Source organism: Anticarsia gemmatalis, chromosome 8 (genome assembly GCF_050436995.1).
Source record: "Anticarsia gemmatalis isolate Benzon Research Colony breed Stoneville strain chromosome 8, ilAntGemm2 primary, whole genome shotgun sequence".
In the NCBI taxonomy this organism is placed as follows: domain Eukaryota; kingdom Metazoa; phylum Arthropoda; class Insecta; order Lepidoptera; family Erebidae; genus Anticarsia; species Anticarsia gemmatalis.
The window spans coordinates 10,546,871-10,572,736 of NC_134752.1; the positions used below are offsets into that span (position 1 = coordinate 10,546,871).

A 25,866-nucleotide genomic window follows, 5' to 3' on the forward strand; every position below is an offset into this window, starting at 1 on the left:
GTCATTCAATGATCTATTGCGTATTGTAGTTTATGATTCTCAATATAGGTTGATCTCTCATCGTTTTCCAAAAATGGACTTTATTGCAGTAACTAAAAGAGTTCGAACCGAATAGCAAATGTCTCACAAACTGGTCGCAAAGCAACGATAGTACTGATTCACACTACGTTTTGTAATCAGTCGCTGGAGTAGCGCTGCCAGTGAGCAGTCCTCTGCGTCAGTGTGGTGAATTAAAAAACAAACAATAAAAAAACAAGTGTATTTCAAATTAAATTTAGAAATTGAAACTCTGAATTTAGTTTTTTAAATATGGCAAAAGTACTGTTGAGTAAAGAACTGCCTGATATCGAGGTTAGTAATAACTTGAGTATATTTTGTTTGCAGATCAATTAAATCTCGTTTATGATAGTGTCGATAAGATCGCACCACTCTGAAGGTATTGTTAAGAAACTGGTTGACCTAATATACTCGTACTAATTGATTGATCACTTAATATTTGTTACTGTCGTAAATAGAACAATACGATTACCTACTAGATAACTAACCAATAACCATGTTTTGGCAAAGTAAAATACAATTAGAAGTACCTAGATGTTTTTGATTCTAGTATAGTCGTGGTAGATAAGTATTAAGTTTCAATGAACATTGTTATTAACAGCAAGTGTAGCAATTTAAGCAGTTACCTTCAATTAATTGCACACATTACAAAACAGTTGTTCACAAACATTACAAAAATGCGGAATTAAAATTGTCTACGCGATATTCATGGTCGCGAGTTCGATTCACGCATCGCTATTGACACTTTATAAAGATGCGTTTTGAATGGAATAAAATTTTACCTAGTCTTGCATCTCAAGGATTTATGCAAATTGCATAGGTACCTTTCCATGTTTCCACTTTGAACTATCAAACTCAATCACTAAACTGGTATTGTTTTAACTCGGAGATCTCCGATTTGAGTATTCATGAAATAAGAGGCCAGATTGAGTAACAGCGTACCTATTTCAAATTATATTTGTACTTACTTATGTTGATACCACTAATATACTTAGATTATTATGAGTAAATATTATAATTGAAGACTTTGTAAGAGTCGCAATAAACTTGCAAAGTAGGTAAAACACATGTTTCTGTTACACGTGAATCTTATAATTTTGTGATCTCGCAATTTGAGATTACAATGAAGTCAAAGTTTATCAACTTATCATACAAAATGTTTCAGTTTACGTATTATGTTGTCAAGGTTAGATATCTTTATTGTTAGTAATTATTACGGATGCGAATTAAAACGCAGTATCGTGTTTCTTAAAGTTCCTTATGGAGTGCACAAAAATAAACAATGTGATATTAAAGTAACATTAAATTTATCATAAAAAGTAAGTACTAAGTAATAAAAATGCATTATGCTTCATCCATATTTTAATGTTTCAGTTTGCGTTAGTACCTATTCATATTATAGTTTGTTATTATTTATATCTTACAAAAATATAGGTAGATTATGGAATATGCATAATAAATAGTCCGGGCCTAACATACTGCCTTGCGGGAAACCTTACAAGCAATCATGTAAACAAAGGAAAATCCTAGGTTTTTTTTATTTATGAAAACTAGCCTGTTATTTAATTAATATTGCTTATATATTTAATATCAATAGAGCACAGAATGTATAACTTTAGCATTTCATATACCTAAGTCAACGTTATCAAATCTCTCTCTCTTCCATGCTATGAGTCCCATATGGTAGTGGGGTCAGCCTTCCTAATCTTTCTCCTCCACTTCGCTCTGTCCTCGACATCGTCTTCGGAAACCTCACACTCACTCATGTCTTTCTGCACTACAGTTTCCCATCTAGTTTTGGGCCGGTACACCACCTTTAAAGTCAACGTTATCAAATGCTTTGCAATATTCCTTCATCAAAACGCACCAAACGTGAGTGTAGTTATTAATAGATAATTAATTCTTGCAGAACCTTTTACGGTTGAACCCGACTGTGAAGCCGTACACCAACTTGGTTCCATCAGCGCAGACCAAGAAGAACAAACAACATTGGAAGAGAAACACCGACAGGAAATGTACTGTGAGTAAACATGATATTCATACATTATTTAGAAGAGTTTATGTGCCCCTTGTACGTAAGTGACCCTTTAAGAAATATTTAGCTACCTAAACTCCAAATTTCAATCACAACTTGCGCTGAAACGTAAAGTCAAAATCAAAGTACGTAAACATACACGATCGCTTTTCGCCTCATGTAATAATAGTTATTAACAATTCAAATAAATTATATAGATATTGCCTATGGCGTCAGTAACATATGTACATTATACTTTATCAAACAAGGGTCAACATTTCGAAACCTTTGTATTAGAAAAAACTTACTCTCTGATGTTTATTCTTAAACATTTGTTTATATTTAAACGTTATCTGAAAACACTATCTTCATGTTCAATAAATATTTATGTAAAAAAATCTCGATGTGTGGTCAACGATGATCAAAAATACGTTGATTATGAAAATGTTTATTACGCAACTGTAAAATGACGTCGCGGGTACTGCTTGGCTTGTTGGAATTAAATAAGGTACAGACTAATGACCAGTACACCACCTTTAAAGAAGTATCAGTTCTCGTATGAGGTGAAATATGGTTAGGTGTGGTTGTTAATTTCTTGTCACTTCTACCTATGTCTTCGGATACTTACGTTACGCGTTCACTGAGTCGGTATCTTTGCGTGCGGACTGCAAGGATTTGTCGCTTTGTATTAATTTCTATGGCGTAGATATGCCGCGTACCCTACGCACTACTACGCAGTACCACAGGAATTAATGTAAAGCAATGAATTCTTACAATCCATAAGCTCCATTTTCGACGCATTGGTCACGTAGCTTTATCCACAGGCGATGAAACTGGACATGGATAAAAAACCTCGACTCCAATTGACTCTTGCAAGACATTTGAACAACTGTTTTATTTCAGTCATGTCCAACCCTGACGAAGAACTTCGACGACATCAAGCATACAACGTTGTCAGAGCGAGGCGCGCTCAAGGAGGCGGCGCGGTGCCTCAAATGTGCCGACGCGCCGTGTCAGAAGTCGTGCCCCACTCAGATTGATGTCAAGAGCTTCATTACTAGCATCGCTAATAAGGTTAGTAATGTTTAAGTAGCTATATTAGATCTTCATAATGTCGCTCACGTCACATCATTATTATTTCTATTCATTTATTAAATATAGATACTGAACGAGATCCTTCCAGGCTTTTAGATGTAGGTCTTCAGCTTAACTATAATACCTAGTTGCGTATTAGTTTTTCTGAATTTCTTTCTATGTAATAGATGCGAAGCTAAAATCTCTTTTTTGTCATTTTTATTGGATTCCAAAGTCAAACTCGTAAAAGTTTTTCGTCACGCCAAAATGTTATTTAGACAATTTATTGTTTTTCGATTGTCGTCACATTGTTTTGTTTACAACCAAAGAAAAGTAGAAATAATTAATATATATTTTTTAAATACTTATGAGTTGTGTGCCAGTTACAAATCATGCTCGACTGCAAGAGTGCGCATGTTCAGGACAGCAAAATAATATGTAAGGGCCTAGAAACTGCCATTCTTTCTCTAAGTACAAGCAGCAAACCGCACCGTCTTAGGTTAAGCACAAAAAAGACATAAATGATCATACATTATTTTTATTTTAAGCTTTGTTTTCACATATATTAAGCTATTTCGTAAATATATTTGTGACAGAACTACTATGGAGCAGCGAAGGCGATCTTGTCGGACAACCCGCTGGGTCTCACGTGCGGCATGGTGTGTCCCACGAGCGACCTCTGCGTCGGCGGGTGTAACTTGCACGCCAGTGAGGAGGGAGCCATCAATATCGGAGGATTACAGCATTTTGCTGTTGATGTAAGAATTATACTAAATTGACTTGCAATTTTAGGTCATTAATTGGTTTCTTATTGGTGTGGTCAAACACGGAGGATAGTTTAGTGGTAATGTGAGCCTTTCGCTGCTTTGAGAGTGACTTACGATCTCTCACCTTCAGAAAGTCCTTAATCGAGTAACAAAAAGTTATCTCTCTTTCTCTCGATTTTATACACGTAGGTTACCAACTAGTTCCTGAAAGCACAAATATTCAGTAGGTTTCACTGAGATTCAATTAGGGAATAAAACTGGTCCTACTCTTTCTCTGTGACTTATAAAAATAATATAAGACTCATTTAATGTACTCAGGTATTCATGAAGATGGGTATACCTCAAACCCTGGACCCGAACACGAAGCCGTTACCCAAGGGTGGTGATCAGAAGATAGCGCTGGTGGGCGGTGGACCGGCCAGTATCAGCTGCGCCTGCTTCCTCGCCAGGCTTGGATATAAGGACATCACTGTGTACGAGAAGGAGAAATATTTGGGTGGACTGAGGTAAGGTGAATTCAGTTTTTACGTGTGTTACGGCAGGCGGGACAAAGCTATCTTAGCGTTATAGTGCCGTTTCTTTGTGCTTACAGAATTTGGATCTGTCTAAAATGTTATTGTATGGCTCTTACCTTCCTATCGGAGAGCTTAGTAAAAAAATAAAGCTGTTTTCTATCTGATTTTTTAAGCTAATCAATATGTCACGGCTTTTATTACAGTAGCCATTTCATGTTATTAAAACATTAAGTTGATAGTTTGAACTTAGACACTATAATTGTGGTGAAATATGGGAACATTATAAAGTTACGAACATATTCAGTAACTTTTTTATTAAAATTTTCGACACATGAATTTACATCTACTCTTGAACATTTTCTCTTACAGTTCAGCAGAAATCCCTCAATACCGTCTTCCGTACGACGTGGTGCAATTCGAAATAGACCTGGTGAAGAACCTCGGCGTGAAGTTCGAGACCGGCAGGAAACTTTCTACCAAGGACATCACCGTCAATGTAGGTTAATCAGTGTTTTTGTCAGATAAGATATTATGACAAGATACCGGTAAATAACTTACTAATCTAATCATGAAAAATATTATTTGCGAAAATCTGAATTTTAAAAATGTTGGTTGACTATTGTTATTTAATGTTTCCAATTATTGTCCTTTTACTAGACACTGGTCTATTCTTTGTGCAATGGTGGAGAGACATAACCTACCATACTGACTTAGGCCTGGCACCCATTATCAGCAAGGAAAAGTACCTTTGATATGCAAGTGCACTCGTTCGGAAACTATATATACCTTGGCATGCTGCAACCCCCTTAGGGATGGCAAAGAGTCTACACCATCATGAACTGTCTAAAGAACTCGCATGCAGGTTTTTCCTAGCGTGTCTTCCTTCACCATGAAAACTTTGGAAAAGCGAAAATATTCAACGTCTGTGTGATGAATGACTATAATGGAATTCTAAAAAAATAATTGTTTTCAGGGTCTTCTGGGAGATGGACATTCAGCAGTGTTCCTCGGTATTGGTCTACCGGAACCCAAGAGCATTCCTATCTTCAAGGGCCTTAACCAAGAAATGGGCTTTTACACTAGCAAGGACTTTTTGCCGCTAGTATCCAAGGGAAGCAAGAAAGGTAGTATATTATCCCCTTTAGACTTTAATAACAACCAACTTAAAAAGAAAGTTAAATTGCAACAAGCAATTTTAACGTCCTAGTTTACTTTGAAATTCGATTGTGTTTAAAGTACCATAATAACACTTATTTTCCTTCTATACAATGAAGTAAAAACTGTTACCTAAACATAATATTATAGATCATCGAACTATAAAAAGCTGTATATAGTTGGGCATTGAGAAAAAAACTAGATAGCTTTATGGAGAAAACTAAAATGTACTAATATTGGGGTTTTCTTTCCCAGGTCTTTGCGCTTGCAAGTCATCTCTCCCGGAGCTGCACGGTAACGTGATCGTGCTAGGAGCTGGTGATACAGCGTTCGACTGCGCCACGTCTGCGTTGCGATGTGGAGCTAAGAGAGTGTACGTCGTGTTTAGAAAGGGAGTCACTAATATAAGGGCCGTGCCTGAGGAGGTAAGAGCAAAACACAAATTGATCTTTCCTACAAAATCTGTTATACAAATCGTTCTTACTATCGAGGCACATTTTGAAGTTTCATGTAGTTTGAAGCTTTACAGACGTACCTACTTCAATTTGAAGTTGTGCTCAAAATCGCAACTTTAGAGGAAGACTTTTACATAATATATATTATTATATATGGCTAGCAATTAAGCCACATAGGCTGTAATACATTGGTTGAATGACCAGGAAGGACTGTATTATTAATGTTGTAATGTTCTCGTTTCATTTCAGGTTGACTTGGCTAAAGAAGAGAAATGTGAATTTGTTCCTTTTATGTCTCCTAGAGAAGTGATCGTCAAGAATGGCAAGGTGAAAAAACTGGAAAATATAATATGAAAATTAATATTAGAGAAATAAAACACGTACCTATATTAAATGTTATTTTATCTTATAGATAAGTGCACTAAAGATGTGTAAGACAGAACAACTTGATGATGGAGAATGGATAGAGGATGAGGATCAAGTGTTGCAGCTGAAGGCTAACTTCATCATCTCTGCATTCGGGTCTGGACTTTACGATTCCGAAGGTAACTCTTTAATTTTAAGGAACCGTATGAAATTGCACAACACCACGACCATATTTTAACGTCACGTAATTGAAAGTTATTCCAATTGATGGAGCTATTTATTTACTAGTAAATATAAAGACTGTAAACTGTTCTGTTGACTAAAAGGATAAGAATGAAAAGGATATCCTTCCTTCTGCCCTAGTTCAGAACGTAGTCCTCTTACTAAGGTTTATTAATCCGTTCTACCCACATTATTATAAGATGATATTATAAGATATGTTTTTTTATTAAGAGCTGTCTATCTTCCTAAAACTTACAAATATTCTATTAACTTGCAGTAAAAGACGCGATGTCCGGTGTTAAACTGAACCGCTGGGGTCTCCCCGAGGTGGACGAGACAACCATGCAGTCCCGCAGTGAACCGCGCGTGTTCGTCGGCGGAGACTTAGCTGGTGTCGCCGAGACAACCGTGGAATCTGTCAACGATGGCAAGACGGCTGCCTGGTTCATGCATTGTTATTTACAAGTAAGTCCACATTCTGAGGTTACATTCAGATTTACTGAACTAGAGTACCTATTTTTACAACTACGGGATAAGTATTGGGTACTTTAACATGTAGAATATTGATGGATGTTTTCATACATTTACTTATTGTAACTTTATCATGTTCGCACCATCATTTAAAGTAACTATTATGAGATTATACCGCAACCAAAGAAGCCATCTAGCGGCCTTTCATGCTGAAAGACACAATAATGATTTAAATATATCGTGATTTGTGCAGAAGTAAGTACCCTATTCTTACCTTTTTGTACCTAAAATATCGCGTGATTTTACAATAAATCGTAAAACCTAATAATCTCATAAAAGACTATATTATCATGACTATAACATCCTCAACCGAGGTCCCAAGACAAACAACTCTTGAACAAGAGAAAATCTAGCTTATTAAATATTCCTTTCCCCCAGGGCATTCCCTTCGACGCGCCCATCGAGCTCCCGAAGTTCCACTGTCCGATCGACGACGTGGACCTGTCAGTGGAGGTGTGCGGCATCAAGTTCGAGAACCCCTTCGGTCTGGCGAGCGCTCCGCCCACCACCAGCACTGCTATGATCAGGCGCGCCTTCCAGCAGGGCTGGGGCTTTGCTGTCACTAAGACTTTTGGACTTGATAAGGTAATTTGACTCGCATTTAGAGGTACAGTAAGTCTCTTTTTAGTTGCAGAATTTTGTAGTAAGTGCAAATTGTATTGAGGACATCATGTCATCTTGTGGTATGTATATTAGGAACTATTTAACGTGCACGACCAAATTGAATTAAGTTTATAGTGCTATTTACCGTTTTTAATAAAACTATACGCACTCAACCATTTTTATACTGCTTGAGAGGTCTTGAGTTTGAATCACAGGTCAAGCAAAATGCCATCTTATTTTTTTGTAAATCATTATTTAACAGCCCAGTATGGCCAGTATTTCTGGGTAATAAATTGAGACATTTAAAATACAATATTCCTTGGATTAGTTGAGATACCTAAATTGGGTAAACGAATACCTATAGCATTATTTTAAATGTTACAGGATTTAGTAACGAACGTGTCCCCTCGAATCGTGCGCGGTGTGACGTCTGGAGAGAACTACGGTCCAGGCCAGGGCTGCTTCCTCAACATCGAGCTGATCTCCGAGAAGTGCGCCGACTACTGGTGCCAGAGCATCACTGAACTTAAAAACGACTTCCCTAATAAAGTAAGGAGTGCTTGATGACATAATAAGAACAATGCGTTGAAAAACAGGTGCCTGGCAAATAAGTGCGGTTAATGGTCGTGTTGTGGGTTCCCATGCAAAACAAATATTTGTGAACACTACGAAACGTATTTTGGCAACGTATACGTAAAAGTGCCCGTATGTACCTATAATACCTACGTCGTGGATAACTAGATTTAGGTTTATTCGGCGACAATAGCTATCGTTGAAGGATCGATTTTCATTTTCTATTCGATCACTTAGAGCAGTGGTTCCCAATCAGTGGTCCGTGGACCACCAGTGGTCCGTGGAAGTCAAAATTTGGTCCGCGAATGATTTAAAAATTTAAAACTTTCAGGATGACTATTACACTTTATTTTTAACATACTTACATAGTAATCCCTGCTAACAAGAATAATATAAAAGTGGTCCCGGACTAAGAAAAGGTTGGGAACGCCTGACTTAGAGCAAGTGATACTTTTTCATAGATAAAATGTTAAACAAAGCATTTTTTCAACGTTATTCTGCCATATAATTCCTAATCTCACTTGTTATAACTCGCAGGTAGTAATAGCGTCGATCATGTGTTCGTACAACGAGGCGGACTGGACGGAGCTGGCGCAGAAGGCCGAGGCGTCGGGCGCCGACGCGCTGGAGCTCAACCTGTCGTGTCCGCACGGCATGGGCGAGTCCGGCATGGGGCTGGCTTGTGGACAGGTTGATACCGTTCTTATATTGTGTGCTTTAAAGACTGACCAGTTTCTTTAAAAACAAATTTTCTGGGCTTAGGCCCCTCTTACGCACTAGCGGTGAACCGCGCGAATATGCATCCGCCTGTGAACCGCTACTTAACCGTTATAGGGCAGTTGCATACTAAAAGTAGCCCCAAGTGCGTAACGGGGCTTAGTATTTGATTTGCCCTTTTTAGATTTTGTTCGTAAGGAATGTTTTGTTATTGTGTCCCCATTTATTACATTAGTATATACCTCAAGATACTTAGTATATTCGTACAAATATACCTACCAAATGCACAACGAAAATTATTCATTAAGAATTTTCACTGTATAAAGGCAAAATCTTTAAACACATTTTCAGGACCCAGTACTAGTGAAGGGTATTTCCCAATGGGTAAGAAAGGCTATCAAGATTCCATTCTTCGTGAAGTTGACGCCCAACATCACCGATATTGTCAGCATAGCTACGGCCGCGTACGAAGGTACATCATAAAATCTTAAATCTAACTGTAAAATAAAATCGATATGAATTTTAAAAGTAATATTACACTTGTAGGTGGCGCTAGCGGTGTGTCAGCGATCAACACTGTATCTGGCTTGATGTCAGTTAAATCTGATGCCACTCCTTGGCCAGCAGTTGGTAAGTACATAGAAGTTAATTAAGTGTACGATAATGGCACGTTTGCTGTGCTTGCGTTTAGAATTCACATTTTACTTGCTAGTACAATGTTCTGCCGTTAGATGTCATTGTATGTAGTTTTTGTTTATATGTGTGGAGTACTTATTTTATTCAGTTCGTATCAGATCCTAGAACCATACATTATCTGAATCCCTTCTTACATTATAAATGTGAAAGCGTGTATGTAAGTAGGTAGGTAGTTATTACGCGGAAACCGCTAAACCGATTCGAATAAAATTTGTTGAAAGTGACAAGTAAAGTTCTTAAGTTAAAGTGGCCATGATATGTGCAGGCGTGGAGAAGCACACGACGTACGGCGGCGTGTCGGGCAACGCCACGCGGCCCATGGGGCTGCGCGCCGTGTCGGCCATCGCCAACAAGCTGGCGCGCTTCCCCATCCTCGGCATCGGCGGCATCGACTCCGCCGACTCCGCGCTGCAGTTCATCATGTGCGGCGCGCCCGTCGTACAGGTATACTTACCGACCTTGTATACATGTACCAGCCTCGTATGCTAAGAGATTCAATGTTTAAACAATTAAAACTGTTTGTTAAAGTACCCAAATTATTTCTTTAGTAATCAAAGGAATCTGTATCGCTATATAGGTAGTATATATATATTATTGACCGATGATGTTGATGTGAACACCTTAACCTTCGGTAAGTACGACGAAAAAGGAAATTTATTTTAAAGAAAGAGTAATAACATCTTATGGTTCGACCTGTGATTTTATTCAGAAATTTCTGCGCAGCTGTCGCCTTTATTATTTACGGTATAGGTATAGGTACCAAATTATTCTTTAAGAAAACGGACATGTGGACGGTGGAGCTTTTTGTCTAGGCGTAACCACAACTGTGTCATAAATATGAAAGCTACAGCTACCACTTATTCACAATTATAACGTTTCCAGATCTGCAGTGCAGTCCAGAACCAAGACTTCACGGTAGTAGAGGACTACATCACGGGTCTGAAAGCGCTGCTGTACTTACGCTCTATCGGACTCAACGGCTGGATGGGGCAGTCGCCGCCCACCATCAAGCACCAGAAGGGAAAACCTGTGCAAACGCTCTACGATCAAAATGGCAAGGTAAATTGAACCCTATGCTGTGGTCGTTGGTTTATGATTTTAAATTCTAAAATACCTTCTCGCAAATCCGTGGTTTCTCTAACTAAAAAACAATAACGAATACACATTAGATGTCATGCTAATAAACCTCGCCGTGTAAATTCGGACTTACAGTTTCAAAATTGTACTGTATAAGGAATCAGAACCTCCCTAACTTTTATAAGTAAGACAGTATGAGTATAGTAAATAATATTAGACAATCAACTAACAAACCAATCCTTTATATATATTCCTTAAAATTTTACTTTCTCCGTTAATCAAACCACAAACTATACCATCTTAGTACTGCTATTCAACTTTACATTTAATACAAATATTCCTAATCATATTTTTCCAGGTGTTAGCCCACTTCGGCGCCTACGGTCAGAAACGCGAAGAGATTCTACACGAGGAGAGGCTAAAATCAGACTTATTGTCAGACAATAAGGCTCAAAGTTACTTGTCAAATGGCACGGCTAACGGCAACGGTCATAGGTCAGAAGTGCCTAGGATCCAAGATGTGTTAGGTGAAGCTTTACCTAGAGTAGGAACTTACAAACATTTGGATAATAGGAAACAAGTTGTCGCGCTTATTGATGATGTAAGTATTATTTTTATCTCTTATTCACTCATTTCTTAAATTAAAGCATGGATTTTTGGAAGTCACTTTGCCTGATAAGACTATTTCCATATGCAATCTCTGTAAATACGAAGTCAATCTCTTCTCACAGCTCCCTTTTAGAACAAAAGAGTGTGTCAATAGTAAAAACAGAAAAGGTTAATTAAACATTGCCAACCTAAGTATCAAACCTGATCCGCAACTAGCTGCGGCACCGAGATAGTTACGTTCGAGACTATAAAGATATTGAAACCGGTTCTCTTAGTTATTTGTCCACTATTTGCTTAACCATACTTAGTATTTTATTTGTTACTTAAAATACTCACCTTTTCCAGGACATGTGTATAAACTGCGGTAAATGCTACATGGCCTGCGCTGACTCTGGATATCAGGCTATTGAGTAAGTACCTTTCATTGTTTAAATAAATACCTAGGTACTGAATAGTCAAAATTACCCATGTAACTAATTGTCTGCTATTACTTATTAACTGATAATTTACCAACAGAGAAATCTGAATTAAAATTTAATTGTATTGGTTGATAGAGCTATACTCTTTTTATGATTTATCTCATAATTATTTTTAATTTCAGATTCGATCCCGAGACCCACATCCCGCATGTAACGGATGACTGTACCGGATGCACGCTGTGCTTGTCCGTGTGTCCTATCATTGATTGCATATCGTGAGTTGTATTAAAATATAATATTAATGGTTATGTTCATGTGCAGTAAAATGTAGAAACTTAGTTCTAAGACAACCATTATGTTTTTATTGTGTCTTAGAGTATGCGTATTGTAATAAAAAATGGGTTTGACTTCCAAAAGGAACAAATATTATTGTGTGAGCTGCGTTGATTATAGTTTTTCGTTCTGCTAGTTTTGTCCTAATCGTCCTGTCTATTCAGGATGATTGCAACTGCGCTGGTTGTCACCAGTTTGATTCCCACGCAAAACAAATATTAATGTGATCTACTGATTGTATTTGGTCTGGTCGTTTCTATGTTTATATACTGTTATAAAGAAATAATGATATATACCTACTATGAATCACACTTGTTAAGCAAAAACTTAAGTTACATTTTAACATAATAAGCTATTTTAATAATTACAAACTTTGTACAAATATTGCAATAAGCTTGTTTTTCTCACAGGATGGTGCCAAAGACGATCCCTCACGTGATCAAGAGGGGTATGCGCTACGATATACTCCCCGTTTCACCTTTAGACGGACGTTGCCAATAAAAATACTTATTAAATACTTTTTGTATCAAAATATATTATTAAAAATTGTAACAAAATACGAAATATATTAATCACTATTTATAATATTGTCGTAAATTTGTTTCGCTTTATTCTGAGCACTTTCCCAAGAATATATCCAGCTGTTTGCAGGGTTTACCCCTAAAGTCAAGGCTGATAATGGCTTTGGACAGTCATAGTGTTTCTTGTTCACAATATTAACACTTGTGTCACCATTCATTTTTGCATGCATTTTCTCACAAACATGACATTCAAATTTATTTACTATTTTCAAACCATCAAATTGGTATGGTCTTAATCTATGTTCATCAATAAGTTTCTCATTACTAATTATTCGTTTTGTCTTGTGGTCCAAATATTGGTCATACAAATTATCATTTTCTAACAACTCTTTTATATGTTCATATAAAATCTTTGGCGTTGGGAAATCTTGTAAAAGTATCGCAGATTTCTCATTTGGTAACCAGTCTTTTATCAATGGGGAGCCAAAGTAAATAGGGACAGTACCCACTTTTATTGCGCGCCAAAACTTTTCTGTGACGTAATCATTACATGCGCCGTTTTCTATCGCTATGACGAATTTATATCTTGCAATGAAATGCAAAAAGTCTCTTTCATTTAAATTATTTAAGTAATCATTCTTGAACTTTTCAGGCAGATCTTTGTTTTTCAAACATGCGCCATAAGAGTCCACCTTTATATATTTCATTAGTTGTTCAACATAAGCATCTCTTTCAGTGGATGTCTCACAGTCAGACTGTAGATACATAATTGGAGCAATTTCTTCCAATAGTTTATTTTTAGTTGAAGTGTTAACAAAATATTTTGTACTTGTAATATCACCAAAATTGTTTAAGTGATGCAATGGAAAGGGAACATCACTGTATCTACTGAATGTAGTTGAGAAATTAAATAAATTAAGTGCTTTTTCATGTAATAATTCCTCAACATTTCTTGGAGATTCTTCATGAAACAGGCCCCATATTATATCAGAGGGTCGCCTGGGTAATGGCAGATCCTCAAAATCCAAATTACTTGCGTAAAACAGGTATGCTCCAATATCATACAACTTTTCCTTATCCCTGTCACTGTACACATAACACTTGGCATTATTTGAGCAATGCTTGAGTTCTGAAGTGCCAGGGAATTCCTTAGTCCACCACAGTATCACTGGATATTTATTACTTGTTTTATGCTTATCAACATCCTTCACACTCACATCACTAAACATCCACAGTACACAAAAAAATAAAGCAAGGAGTATCAAAAACAACTCACGTAAAGTGACCCTTACAAGTCCTCTAGTCATTTTTCTTAACATATTTAAAGCACTTAATTTGATCACATTGACATAATATTTGAGTTGTTTGTCCATAATGCTATAAAATCCCACTTCTTATCATGTTATTCATGATTAGTCACCAACCATTATGTTACTACATACAGGATATGGTCATGTGACTGTGACAAGAATAACTTATCAATATATTTTGTTGAGTCCCATACTAAAAATAATACAATAATGTAGAAATAACAATTAGTTTAATTTATAAATTATAAGGTCCAGCCCCTCTCGTTAACCATGTAATATAGATCCATACAGAATGCAATAATTAAATCAGCATAAAATAGTCCATATATAGCACCAACTAATCTACCGACAATCATCAAACTGAGCATGCCAAGTACTGTGATTGTTAGCTGAATGAGCACATAATATAGTTCTGCCTGAAACTGCACTTGGTCCACCAGGTAAAGCACCATCATTTGAGTGGAGAGCATGAGAGTGGGGGCTGCCACCAGGCATTGTAATATGTCCACTGGGGCCACAACATGAGGCAGTACATTGAGAAGCAGAGCCACTACCTAAAAGAGATGCACCCACTTGTAGACTTTCATATATACATTTAGATTAACATAAAAAGTGTAGTGTTTATATTGCAATGTGCACAAGTTATCATGCAAGTTTATTGCTGTTTACTAGTGATGTATGGCACAAAGGTCTTAGTTTTATCAATGCTACAATAATACAATGTGTTTGCTTTTTAAAGCAATTTATTTTTGTAAAGCAAAGCCACGTTCCTTGATAACATAATATAGATCTATACATAATGCAATCAGTTGGTGACAATAAAAAAGTCCATAGAGTGCTCTTATGGGGGTGGGGCTCATAAATATGACAACGAATGCAAGCACGGTCATTGTTATTTGTATTATTAAGTAAAGTTGTTCAGCCAGGTCATGAACTTGGTCCACTAAATATAGCACGATGAACATAACTGACATGACGAGGGTCGGAGCGACGGCGAGGCAGTGCATGACCTCGGGCTCCTTCAATACGAACGGGAGTATCATGAGGAGCATTGATATTACCTAAAAGTAATAATTCTTATGACATCCATGTCTCGAATTTAATGTTTTGAGCTTACCAAGGATCATTTGATGTTGTTGTAGAAAACAATGCCATTGTTTCGTGCTTTATACGGTTGTATAAATAATCAAGACATGGGTTGTTTATGGGAACATTATGTTCTATTCACGTAATGTGTAAAGGTATTATTACATGTCCTATACTATTGTAAATAAAATTAAATTCAAAATCAAAACAAAGCCACATAACCTATAACCCACAACTGTCAAGTGTCATTTCTCGCAATCAACTCATGGGAGAGGTCAAGGTCTTCATTAGTGACGGTCCAAGTGTAAAGTTTATTTTGAAGTTATTTGAACTTAGTAATAAATTATTTCAAGAAGGGTTTTAATCAAAAGACAATAGTTTATTTGATATTATATTAAAAGCTAATTTTATCTGGTACACATATAACTGATTCTGTTAATATTATTATTATGCACAACTAAAAGTACAGCCCCTTTCATTAGCAATTAAAAATAGATCAAGCGCTAAGGCCGTTAACAATGCAAAGTAAAATACTCCGTATATTAACCAGAGCCAAACACGAACAAGATTCAACAAAAAACATTGTATAAATGCACCAAATGTGAATAAAATTTGAAAAAATAAATACATCTTTTCCATAAATAACGGTACTCTTCTTCGTAAATACAGGATTATAAATAATAACGATATTATTAATGTAGGGCCAGTCGATATGCAGTACATATGTCCTTGGGGTTTTGGAATGGCCAGTGGTAGTAAGATAATAACGAGTGAAATTCCCTACAAGAATTGAAATTGTGACTAGAATCAAGAATGTAAAAATAAATATGTTACAAAATATATGAGGAAATACTTACAAACTCTACAAGTTTCATAATAAAAATATTATATCTTATAAGTTCACTCCATTTCTTATCAACAGGGACGGAATCTGAAACCAATGTTAAATGATGTTAATATATCTAAATGAAATTATTAACGTAGGTACCTAATATAAATTCAGGCAGGTTACACAGACGGCTGTTGACCGCAGACGGCAGTGAGTTGAGGGTAGCTAGCAAATTGCTACGACGTAAAGCGTCAACGTTATCAAATGCTGTCGCCCGCGATCTACAGGCACCTACAGAATATTATATTTTTAACAATATAGGTTCATGCCAATGAATCTGAATTTGTTATAGCACTGACATGACTTTACCATTTATTATCATATCCGACATTGTCAAAGTTTATTATTTTACTATTGCTAATTCAAAATAGTAAGCTTCACTGCTGGTAGAATCATAAAATACACGTTTTATTATACAATATTTATAAAACAAATCTTCTAAAAACACTTTCCTTTGACAAGGCGAAAAATGTCAACTTAGACATTTCATTAATTTTTCTTTGGATAGAAACTTATTTGTCAGAAGATTTGCATCGAAGGTCTTATTAAGGCGGGTAAGTGCCTCTTTAACACCTCCAAGATACTCAAACCTGCTTAAACGACTGAACAGACTTTTATGAAATTAGTTACGCTGATATTTTTAAATCTGCATTAGTGCACACAGAAAATTTTCCACGGGAAATCTTACGCGTACGTCGTCGGCAAAAACTGGGAATACGATTAATACTTGGGTACTTTCTCTTGAATATGAGCGGCGACACTGGTCTCTGTGAGCGCTGGCACAGTACCTATAGTATTTTACCGCCTGGGAAACAGGCGTGATTATCTCCATATTCATATAATTTTTATTATAAGAGCTGACCCGCGCAACTTCGCTTGTGTCACATAAGAGAGAATGGGTCAAAATCCCCGTTTTTATAACATTTTTTACTGCTACTCTGCTCCTATTGGTCGTAGCGTGATGATATATAGCCTAACGCCTTCCTCGATAAATGGGCTATCTAACACTGAACAAATATTTTTTCAAATCGAAACGGTTGTTCCTGAGATTAGCGCGTTCAAACAAACAAATAAACTCTTCAGCTTTAAAATATTAGTATAGATCTATTTTAAGATCTCTTAACCCCTAATGTAAGTTATCAATGTTATAGTATCCATCAAAAGTAAGAGTTTAGTTGTTAACTCGACTAAACTGAAACCGTAAATTGTATAATGCTCGAAAACACTTTTATCTCCACTAGTCCTGTCAAAAATGGTGGTCTCGTCCTGTCATACGGGCTTTGCGTGTGACTTTTTACATTTTTTCCACATTATTCCGGTGATGGTATACCTTTTTTTGCAAAAATAAGTTAATACACTATGGAGGAAGAAGACCCTGTTGTGCAAGAGGTAAAAAACGTTATCCTTATTAACAAACAACGTGGTAGTCCATTAGGTTATGTTGTTATGTGAAAAAAGTAGATTTTGATAAAATTTTAATGTAATGTGGTTTCAGATACCAGTGTATCTATCGCAGGCGTTATCAGAGAACCTGTATATATATCAGTACCCGGTGAGACCGGCGAATAGGGACTGGAAAGACGTTAAAGTTTTGAATGCATCTGTGAAGCCTAAGAACAAGATGGTTAGGCTTGAGATCGGTTTGGATACGTACAGCGACAGATATTGTCCTTCTAAAGGCGAGCAAATTGCTATCAACACGGACGGACAGCAGGTAACTTATAAAACATCGATTTTTCTCATACCAAACGTTTTTTAAATGTATAGTTCTGAAGGTGTGGTGAGTTATACTCATGACATCCTGTGACCTCCGATTCTGCAGAAGTCGAATCAATGTTACGATGACTGTGTGCATTAAAGGAATAAACCAATTTTTTTTTGTGTTGTTTTACATTCTTAATATTAAAATTTGTTGTACTAAGGGAAAAGTATCTTTAAAATGAATTCCATATTAAACTCATACTCCCAGTCACATTTCCTAGCGTTCACTTCACATTTGTTAGTTTAAAGAGATTTATAGTGATAATTGAACCATATACACTACCATTTCTATACTTTAACATTAGAACAAATTGCATCATACTTTATTGAAACAGATGTCAACTCAATTACACAACTATAATAAAAACTGTATGATGTTAACTCCAAAATTCCTAAGCCTATTTGATAGTAACAACTTTGTATAAACAGGAGTCTTCATGGCATGTGAAAGAGAAGGACAAATCACAGTACTTTAAGCATGGCATGATGGATAAGATAGTGTACGAGAGCAGTACTCCTTGTAAGGAGACTGAACACTATGCCGTGGCTATACTGCAGGATAAGGAACTACATTGTACACCTATACAAGGTGAGAATAATATTATTATTGTATATGTTACTGTAAAAGCCCGGACTGTGGTCAATCCTAAGATTTTCCGGTTAAACCTAAGATTTACCAACTCTCAACGGTAAAAGTCCAAATAACTCTATTATTTCGAACTTTTACCCCTATTCACTTGGTAAATCTTAGGATATACCTCAAGGGCAGGTAAATGTAGCTAATATAAAATAATTTAATAGTTATAAAGAAGGAGTTTTCGGCAAACCAACATGGGTAGGTTAGGTTAGAAGGCTGAGGTGGGAGCGAGCGAAGCGAAGCTATTCGTGGTTATTTTTTTTTTAAACCACCCAGAAGGAGGAGCCCCGCGAAGCGGGGCTCCGGCGACATCTTCAAACTCTCATTATAATTATGTTACGGCATATAATTATATCCCTAGCAATATCATTATATTACGGCTCAAACACATTACAATATGACTTTATCAACTTTTACCGTGTCATTATGTAAATCCTAAGATTTGCCAATTAAATGGTGGTAAAAGTTCGAAATAAAAGAACGTTCGGACTTTTACCATTGAGAGTTGGTAAATCTTAGGTTTTACCGGAAAATCTTAGGATTTACCACAGTTCGGGCTTTTACAGTAACATATATACTTATTAAAAACAATATAACATTGCTGTTTTTGATTCTGAAGTACTCTTAGATGAAGTTATAATATAGTGTTTGGGATAATTCATACCCATAACTGACAAATATAGTCAACATTAAATATTATGAGATTACAAGCTGCTGAAAGGTCATGGCCCATTTAGTGTGAAAAATATACCTACGGCGTACAGAAAAGAAAAATGGCGGGTATCAAAGACAAGTGATTGTACTTTTCAATAGTAACTGGCGCATTATTGTGGCTGGTGGGGTTCATGAAATAATAATAATTAAAAATGTGATCTACTGTAATTTAAAACTTAACTTATAACTTGTAGTTTTAGGGAAGAGAAAATAAAAAATATTTATTTTTTTTAATGTTTAATCAGCTTCATCAATATCTATTACATTGTCCAAGAAAGCAGCAGGTGTATCAATATTTTCTTGATGAAAAAGTAAAGCCCAGGATAAAAAGTATACTATGCTTGCAATATTTTGATTAAATTGCAGTGTAGAGATATACATATTAGATTTGGAGACGGACATAGTACCTATACTTTTTTCCTAATGACATGTTTCCATGGGATAAAATAATTTACAGACGGGCGAAACCGCTTGTGCAGCTAATTATTATCCAATTTTTAGAGGTCTTCTGAACAATCTCTCCATTAAATATTTTTTTTACTTTTACATGTAATGAAAAGTGGGTTATATCTGCATTATTTACCACCATTTTCGTTTTTGTACAAAAACTTTTTTGAACCGGGTCGGATTATGGGCCACGACCTTTTGCAAGATTTTTATGCAACGGGAAACCAAACCCCTATTTTCTTTCTTAAAAACACCATAATATATAAAAGTGCAGTTAATGTGTGTGTGTGTTTTTGTTAACAATCTTTGTGTTATTTGTAGGTGTTATTCAAATGAGGCCGTCATATTCATACTATGACAGACAAGATAAGCGCAAACAGGATAAGAACAAGGCTGAAAATTCAGATGAAGAAGACAATGAACCTGAGGCTAAGCAGGTAACATATTATACATTTTTAATGATACTTTATAAAAATAGTAAAAATTTTATAGTATAAAACATTTTAGAAGATGTAATATTTTAATTTTGTTATGCCTTTGTTTTTTTATATTATTCTATACTATGCAAAAGATACTGACCTATTGACTTGTCTACACTATTAAAACATTCTTAAATCAACTTTATAACAGAAATAATAAAACAATAGCAATAAATTATGTTCTCTGCAAGAATTTTGTTACATAAATCATTGTAAAATGTTATCTATAGGTGACAGTGAAGTTTGCGCGTCAAGAGACGGAGGTATCTAAGAAGGCGAAGGAGAAGTCTTTCGAGACTATATCACAGCGCATCGCTGGAGAGAGCTGGTACGACGCTATGTGGAAAGCTTGTGACACTGACCACGCTGAGGTAAGTTTGCTAATCATTTATCATTACCTATGTCCGCTGATAGTGTATAGGCTTCAGTTAGCCACTATTTATCATCCTGCACTGGGCTCATATATTGCAGTCATACATATTTAATTGAGAGCTTTGGTTTTCCTAGCGACTCGTCAGTTTTATAGCCGCCAGTACTGCTTTGGTCAACCCAGTCAATAATTTGTAATCATGTCATACAATATATAATCTGCCAAATGAGTATCATGCTTTATTGTTATTATTATATCATCCTAATGTTTATGCAAATACTACTTATTTGAAATAAAACAGTTGTCGGGTTTTATTGCTTTATATATTTGTTTCGTTTAATTTCAAATAAGTATTATGCTTTTTCATATCAGTGGTTTGACAATTTTATGTTTCTACATTCTGTCCGATGTCTTTATGTAAGTATGAGTTTTATATTATTATGTGTAATTGTAATTTGTCCCTGTGTGTGCGTTTTATGCACCACAACAAACACATTTCCGTCAAAATCGCGATCTTCTAACAAATAAAAAAAGAATACCAAAATTTTCCTCAAGATAATTAGAGTATAATTAATTTTTTTGTTTGATGCCGGTGCTTTTATCCGTTTAATCTACATTAGTTATCAATATTGGCAAAACTTTTCATATCTATCAATTTAAAATTAAAAAAATCTCAACACAAATGTAAATAATATAATAACTAGGCACTACAAGTCACAATGACCTGTGTGTACAGTTGGAGCGGCTGAAGTTGTTCAGCGCGACGACGTCGGACGGGTCGGCGCTGACGGTGCGCGCGCGCGAGTACGTGCGCGGGCTCGTGCCGCCGCCGCCCGACGACGAGGCCGACACCGCGCCCACCGAACTACCCACACCCGCCGAGCAGATCAAGGAGATACTTATTAGAGGTACTTACTTATTTGACGTTCTATAATAGTTGCTACCGTGGAATTAATGAGACTGAATTTTTTAAGGCATTTTTATCACTCTTGATGCACGGGCACGTAAATAGTCGGTCCCGGTTGTTGTCTAATAAGATAACAGTCGTTAAGCCATGTCAAAGGCCTTTCGGGCGGCTTGAACAACTTTGACACCAGGTTGACCACTAACCATACGACAGAATGAGAATCACTCTGATATAGGCGGATTAAGCCAAAAAGGTCTTGAAGAAAATAGAAAAATGTGTTCTGTTTATAGTGTCTGCGTACTTATCAAAGCATTTTAATGCTAATGCTAATAAAACAAAACCGATGATCGACCACTTTAACTAGTTTCTATTTTAAAGTCACCTTGTTGGTACCTATTTAAGATATTGCATATTATATTAGACATGACAATAAAGTTTAAGTGAAATACTACCATGCAATTTAATTGATGTGTTCTGGTTTTGACATATAAGTAGTCTGTAAGACATTAACTGAAGTGCACTATTGTGTGCTAATATTTATTGCGCATAGCTGCTCATAGGGCCGACTTCCAACGTTATTATTGATTTTATCGCGGTTAGTCAGTGATAAAATGTGTTGTAAAATAGCTTATCACGGTATTAAAACGTGTGAACATGACAGAATTTCATTAAATGCAAATACAATTGCATTAGACACGCATTAGAAAAACCGTCATAACATACTTTTTTTGTACTATTTAACGCTACAATACATTACGCATTTGATTGATCTGCACTTATGAAATAAACAAAAAATAAAAATTAGTTCAATACATTCATATAGTGCATTAAAATAGTAAATAAAAAATTGTTGCGTTTGATATGGTCCTTCCCCAAGGTTAGGTCTTGGATCCATCATGCTGGGTCAATGCAGGTTAGAGACTCTACATTCCATCAAGAAGTGAATAAAGCATGTATAACAATTAGACAGACATTAAGCCCGTATTTAAGAATTATCGAATTATAAACCATCTCTACTCAACTTTTTCTCTTATCAATTAATCTCGATCATCTTTTTTCCTTCTAGCTAAACTGATGACATTCAACGACCTCCGAGCGTTAGTGCGGACAGCGGACGGTCCGTTGTCGGAGACCGCGCTGTTGTCAGCACTGAGTGGCGCCGCGTGCTGCGTGCGTGGATTATGGGCGTCGCGCTCGGCTGACCTGTACACCAGAGCAGCGCCCGTCCCGCCCAGGCTTATGTGTGCTGCCAGGGATCATGTTGTAAGTACTCTTTAACCGTAAATAAACATTAAATGTCTTCTTTTCAACAATATACCTGCGTAGAGCATGAGATGTTTCATAGTTGTACCTTTAAAAATGAAAATTCCGTCAAGTGTCTTCAAATTCCCTGATATTCAAACAAATCTGATTTAAAATATGGAGTAGGTTTATGTTTTTGCGGTTACCTGGTTACAGGTTCTATGGCATGAGTGAGTTTATAATGCTAAGCATCTTGGAATAATGGGTTTTCTCTCTTTTCAGTTGTATCTCTTCACACAACATCCATACGTTGATCGACGAAAGGTGGCCGCAGCAGTTCGTTTACCACCTCTCGAAGTATTAGACATCATTCGTTCAGTGGCCAAGTTCAACCAGCGAGTAGGCTGGGAACTCGTGATCCCACCAGACACGGCCTTCGAAGCGAAATACCCCGACGTGGTCCAACGACAAAACTTGTACTGGGAAGCTCGCCAGAGACTGTTCAACGAGATGCTGATAGGCGAAAATGTGCCCAAACGTCAAAGGAAGAAATCTCAACGGGACTCCATCAGTTCGGACACTCTGATGAGTCCGAAGCCAAGATGTAACAGTGTGAGTGAGGAGGACGGCGATAGAAAGAGACATAAAAATAAATCGGCTACAGGCAGTGGTAAAAGGACTAGAAATATAAGTTCTAGCAGTGCGCAAGACGCGACGTGATCGTTGCCTCGGCTAGGTTATCAAATTGTAGTGTAGTGCACCCACCAGTGTTGCTTAGTGAAACTGTAAGTGAACTGTGAACTAGATCGACAATCGTGCTGACAATATACACTGTTTCTCAACTGCTGTACCCGTTTTGTAATACTGACTGAGATAGATAGACTGCTTGTTATCATTTGATGCTATGTTTATGATTTTGGTGAAATGTTTGTTCAGTAAGTTGTACAACTTTTACATACTTTATAATATATAGAAATGGTACATCTTTAAAAAAAATATTGTTCAAAGCAATCCTTTATTATTTAACAGTTTTTTTATCTCCTTTTTATTTTTGCAGTTGTGAAACAGATTGTAACAATATAATGGCAAAATAGTTTCAAATAATAGTTATTAAATAAATTAACTGAACATGAAATATTACTGGAAGAAGCAATAATTAGATTTAATAGATAAAGAAATATAGTTAAACGAATACAAAAATATATGTTTTTTTATGTAAATGCAGCTAACACAAAGCCCACCAATTGATTCAGAAGAAATTTGTTGTATCAAAATCATTATTTGTTTGTAAGAAGTTCTAAGTACTATACCATCATTGTTGATATATTAATAATGCGTACACGTATACGTACGTATGTTACGTGCACGGGTTAAGTAAATATGAAAAATAATTACCAGTTTAAAATTGACTTTTCTACATGATGGTTTTCTTCCTCAATCAAACTTAACAATATCCTATAACTAACAACGAAATCGGTTCATAGTTCACAATAATTATAAAGTCGAGAGTGTAAAGACTACAAAATGTTGCTTTGACATGACTATGCTTGTAACAAAGTTACTATGAATTAAAATAATAATATCAATTGTTGTGTATCAATTTTAACCTTTATGTTTGTAGTGATAAAGTTTAAAATTGTTTATCAAGTCATGTTTTGTAATGATTTAGATGTTTATGCCTAAGTAGAGTAAGAACTGCTGAGCGGTTTAGTGTTAATTAAGTTATGATCTTGTATGAAATGTGACTCGCAGTTGAAGGTTGTTGAACTTGGAAATTATGTTCTATTAGACTCTTCTAGTTAGAGTAATCTATCTCAGATTGTTTTTGTTTGACTGATTGCATTAGTTTTACATATAGATAACCAACTGTACGACGACTTAGCTGAGGGACTTGGGGTACACGTGTCAAGTTTATAATTAAGTATTCTGTGTATATCCAACATTATAGTAGCTATATCAATCAGGCTACCGTCAGCTGCATAAGCCTGTGGATGCGATAAGCATTAATGTTCTAAATTCTAAAGCTTACATTTACCAGCTGCAACCCTCGCATACAAGTCTCTCTACTAAGTTGTTAGATTATAGTAATAACATCCATTGTATGAAAATATGGCGTACTGTATGCACCATATTTATTTCTAGCTAAAATGTTTAATAAATGTCCTTGTATCCTCTTTAAAAGCTTCAGTCGGCTCTATCTTGGCTCGAGGTAAAATATATTTATCTTAGTAGGCTTAGGCGATGGTTTTATCTCCATTTGAGTTGTGCCTTAACTGAAGCCTGTACTAGAAAAGAGTTCATATACAGTGGTATTGTTAGATATTAGGTCGAGAAAAAAGTCTTTTCGCATTATAGTATATATGAACTTGTCATAAAATCTTTTCTCTACACAAAAAAAAGCTCGATATTTGAGTACCTCACGAGCTCACTGAAAGAAACCTAATGAACAGTGTACTCATTTGTGATTCTTGAAGTCAAAGAGATTTTATTACAAGTTCATACATACTATAATGCGAAAAGACTTTCCCCAACCTAATATGAAATCAAGCCTTATAAGGTATAGTTATTCCTAAATATCTAGGCAGTCCATTATATTGTATTCAAATTAGAAAAATTATCCACTTTCCGATAGCAAATTCCCATATTCACTGCCACAGATCTAAATAAATATTGTTGAAGTTGTTTGTTATACTAGACAAATGGTCGATAACTAAACAAAGTAGGAAATAAGTAAAACAGTCTAGTTTCTAGTGCCAAGTTGTCCCTATATTCCTGCAAGTATTGCAATAGAATTCTTTTACTTATGATTTGTGTTAATGTATTATTATTTCCGAAGCTAGCTATTTTCAGCATTTATTGACTTTAAAACCAAGCATAACTCCACATACTTACACGTAAAAGTTCACTGAAATCGAGGAATGGTTCTAATAGTAGCAAGTTTAGCTAACTGTACGTAATTATTTAAAAGAAAGGCATTTAGAACCATATTGTACCACCCTTTACGAGTTACACTGTTTCATTTCGTTTTGCAGGTCAGTCTCATTGTTCTTTTCAAACAAAGTGTATGAATTCTAGCTTATTTTGAAAGCAGCTGTGTGCTAAGTGAAAAATGTTAATATATCGCATTTGTACATAAGTTTGTATATAAAACGATTTTATGCTATCATAATGTGTAAATTGTGTATGAGCAATTTGTGATTTAATCGATAAGTTGTTAATTTTTGTAAACGAAATAAAACATTTTATTATTTATCTCCTCGTTTAACTTTAATAACCACTTAATTGTTCTACGTATTTTTATTTTTTATTATTATTCGATC

General features: G+C 35.9%; 3 protein-coding genes and 1 long non-coding RNA gene across 6 annotated transcripts; 2 read left to right on the forward strand and 2 right to left on the reverse strand.

The window, feature by feature from the left end:
* The first annotated feature begins 166 nt into the window (after positions 1-166).
* On the forward strand, positions 167-12,772 carry su(r) (dihydropyrimidine dehydrogenase su(r)). Its single transcript, XM_076117706.1, has 22 exons — positions 167-351; positions 1,967-2,077; positions 2,975-3,145; positions 3,742-3,903; positions 4,231-4,418; positions 4,797-4,923; positions 5,401-5,551; positions 5,838-6,007; positions 6,287-6,364; positions 6,450-6,582; positions 6,903-7,090; positions 7,535-7,741; positions 8,144-8,308; positions 8,870-9,022; positions 9,401-9,521; positions 9,596-9,679; positions 10,011-10,189; positions 10,628-10,804; positions 11,181-11,423; positions 11,777-11,841; positions 12,033-12,125; positions 12,594-12,772. Exons 1-22 carry the CDS (start codon positions 310-312, stop codon positions 12,682-12,684), a joined length of 3,099 nt encoding a protein of 1,032 aa, XP_075973821.1. The 5' UTR covers positions 167-309; the 3' UTR covers positions 12,685-12,772.
* On the reverse strand, positions 12,717-15,350 carry FucTB (alpha-(1,3)-fucosyltransferase 10). 3 transcript variants are annotated; one of them, XM_076117708.1, is made up of 2 exons: positions 15,132-15,350; positions 12,717-14,081 (listed from the first exon to the last, which is right to left on the reverse strand). In XM_076117708.1, the coding sequence occupies exons 1-2, from the start codon at positions 15,167-15,169 to the stop codon at positions 12,752-12,754; spliced, it is 1,368 nt and encodes a 455-aa protein (XP_075973823.1). In that variant the 5' UTR covers positions 15,170-15,350; the 3' UTR covers positions 12,717-12,751. The 3 variants fall into 3 exon arrangements, with proteins under 3 accessions (XP_075973823.1, XP_075973825.1, XP_075973824.1); XM_076117710.1 differs by having other exon boundaries at positions 12,717-14,207; XM_076117709.1 differs by having other exon boundaries at positions 12,717-14,568.
* A 134-nt stretch (positions 15,351-15,484) lies between these two features.
* Positions 15,485-16,445, reverse strand: LOC142975063 (uncharacterized). Its single transcript, XR_012959592.1, has 3 exons — positions 16,299-16,445; positions 15,958-16,031; positions 15,485-15,880 (listed from the first exon to the last, which is right to left on the reverse strand). It is a non-coding gene; the product is annotated as an uncharacterized LOC142975063 (long non-coding RNA).
* A 797-nt stretch (positions 16,446-17,242) lies between these two features.
* Polr3E (RNA polymerase III subunit E) lies at positions 17,243-25,798 on the forward strand. Its single transcript, XM_076117711.1, has 8 exons — positions 17,243-17,378; positions 17,485-17,703; positions 18,180-18,339; positions 19,870-19,985; positions 20,258-20,398; positions 21,134-21,305; positions 22,371-22,567; positions 22,829-25,798. Exons 1-8 carry the CDS (start codon positions 17,349-17,351, stop codon positions 23,264-23,266), a joined length of 1,473 nt encoding a protein of 490 aa, XP_075973826.1. The 5' UTR covers positions 17,243-17,348; the 3' UTR covers positions 23,267-25,798.
* Positions 25,799-25,866: the final 68 nt, after the last annotated feature.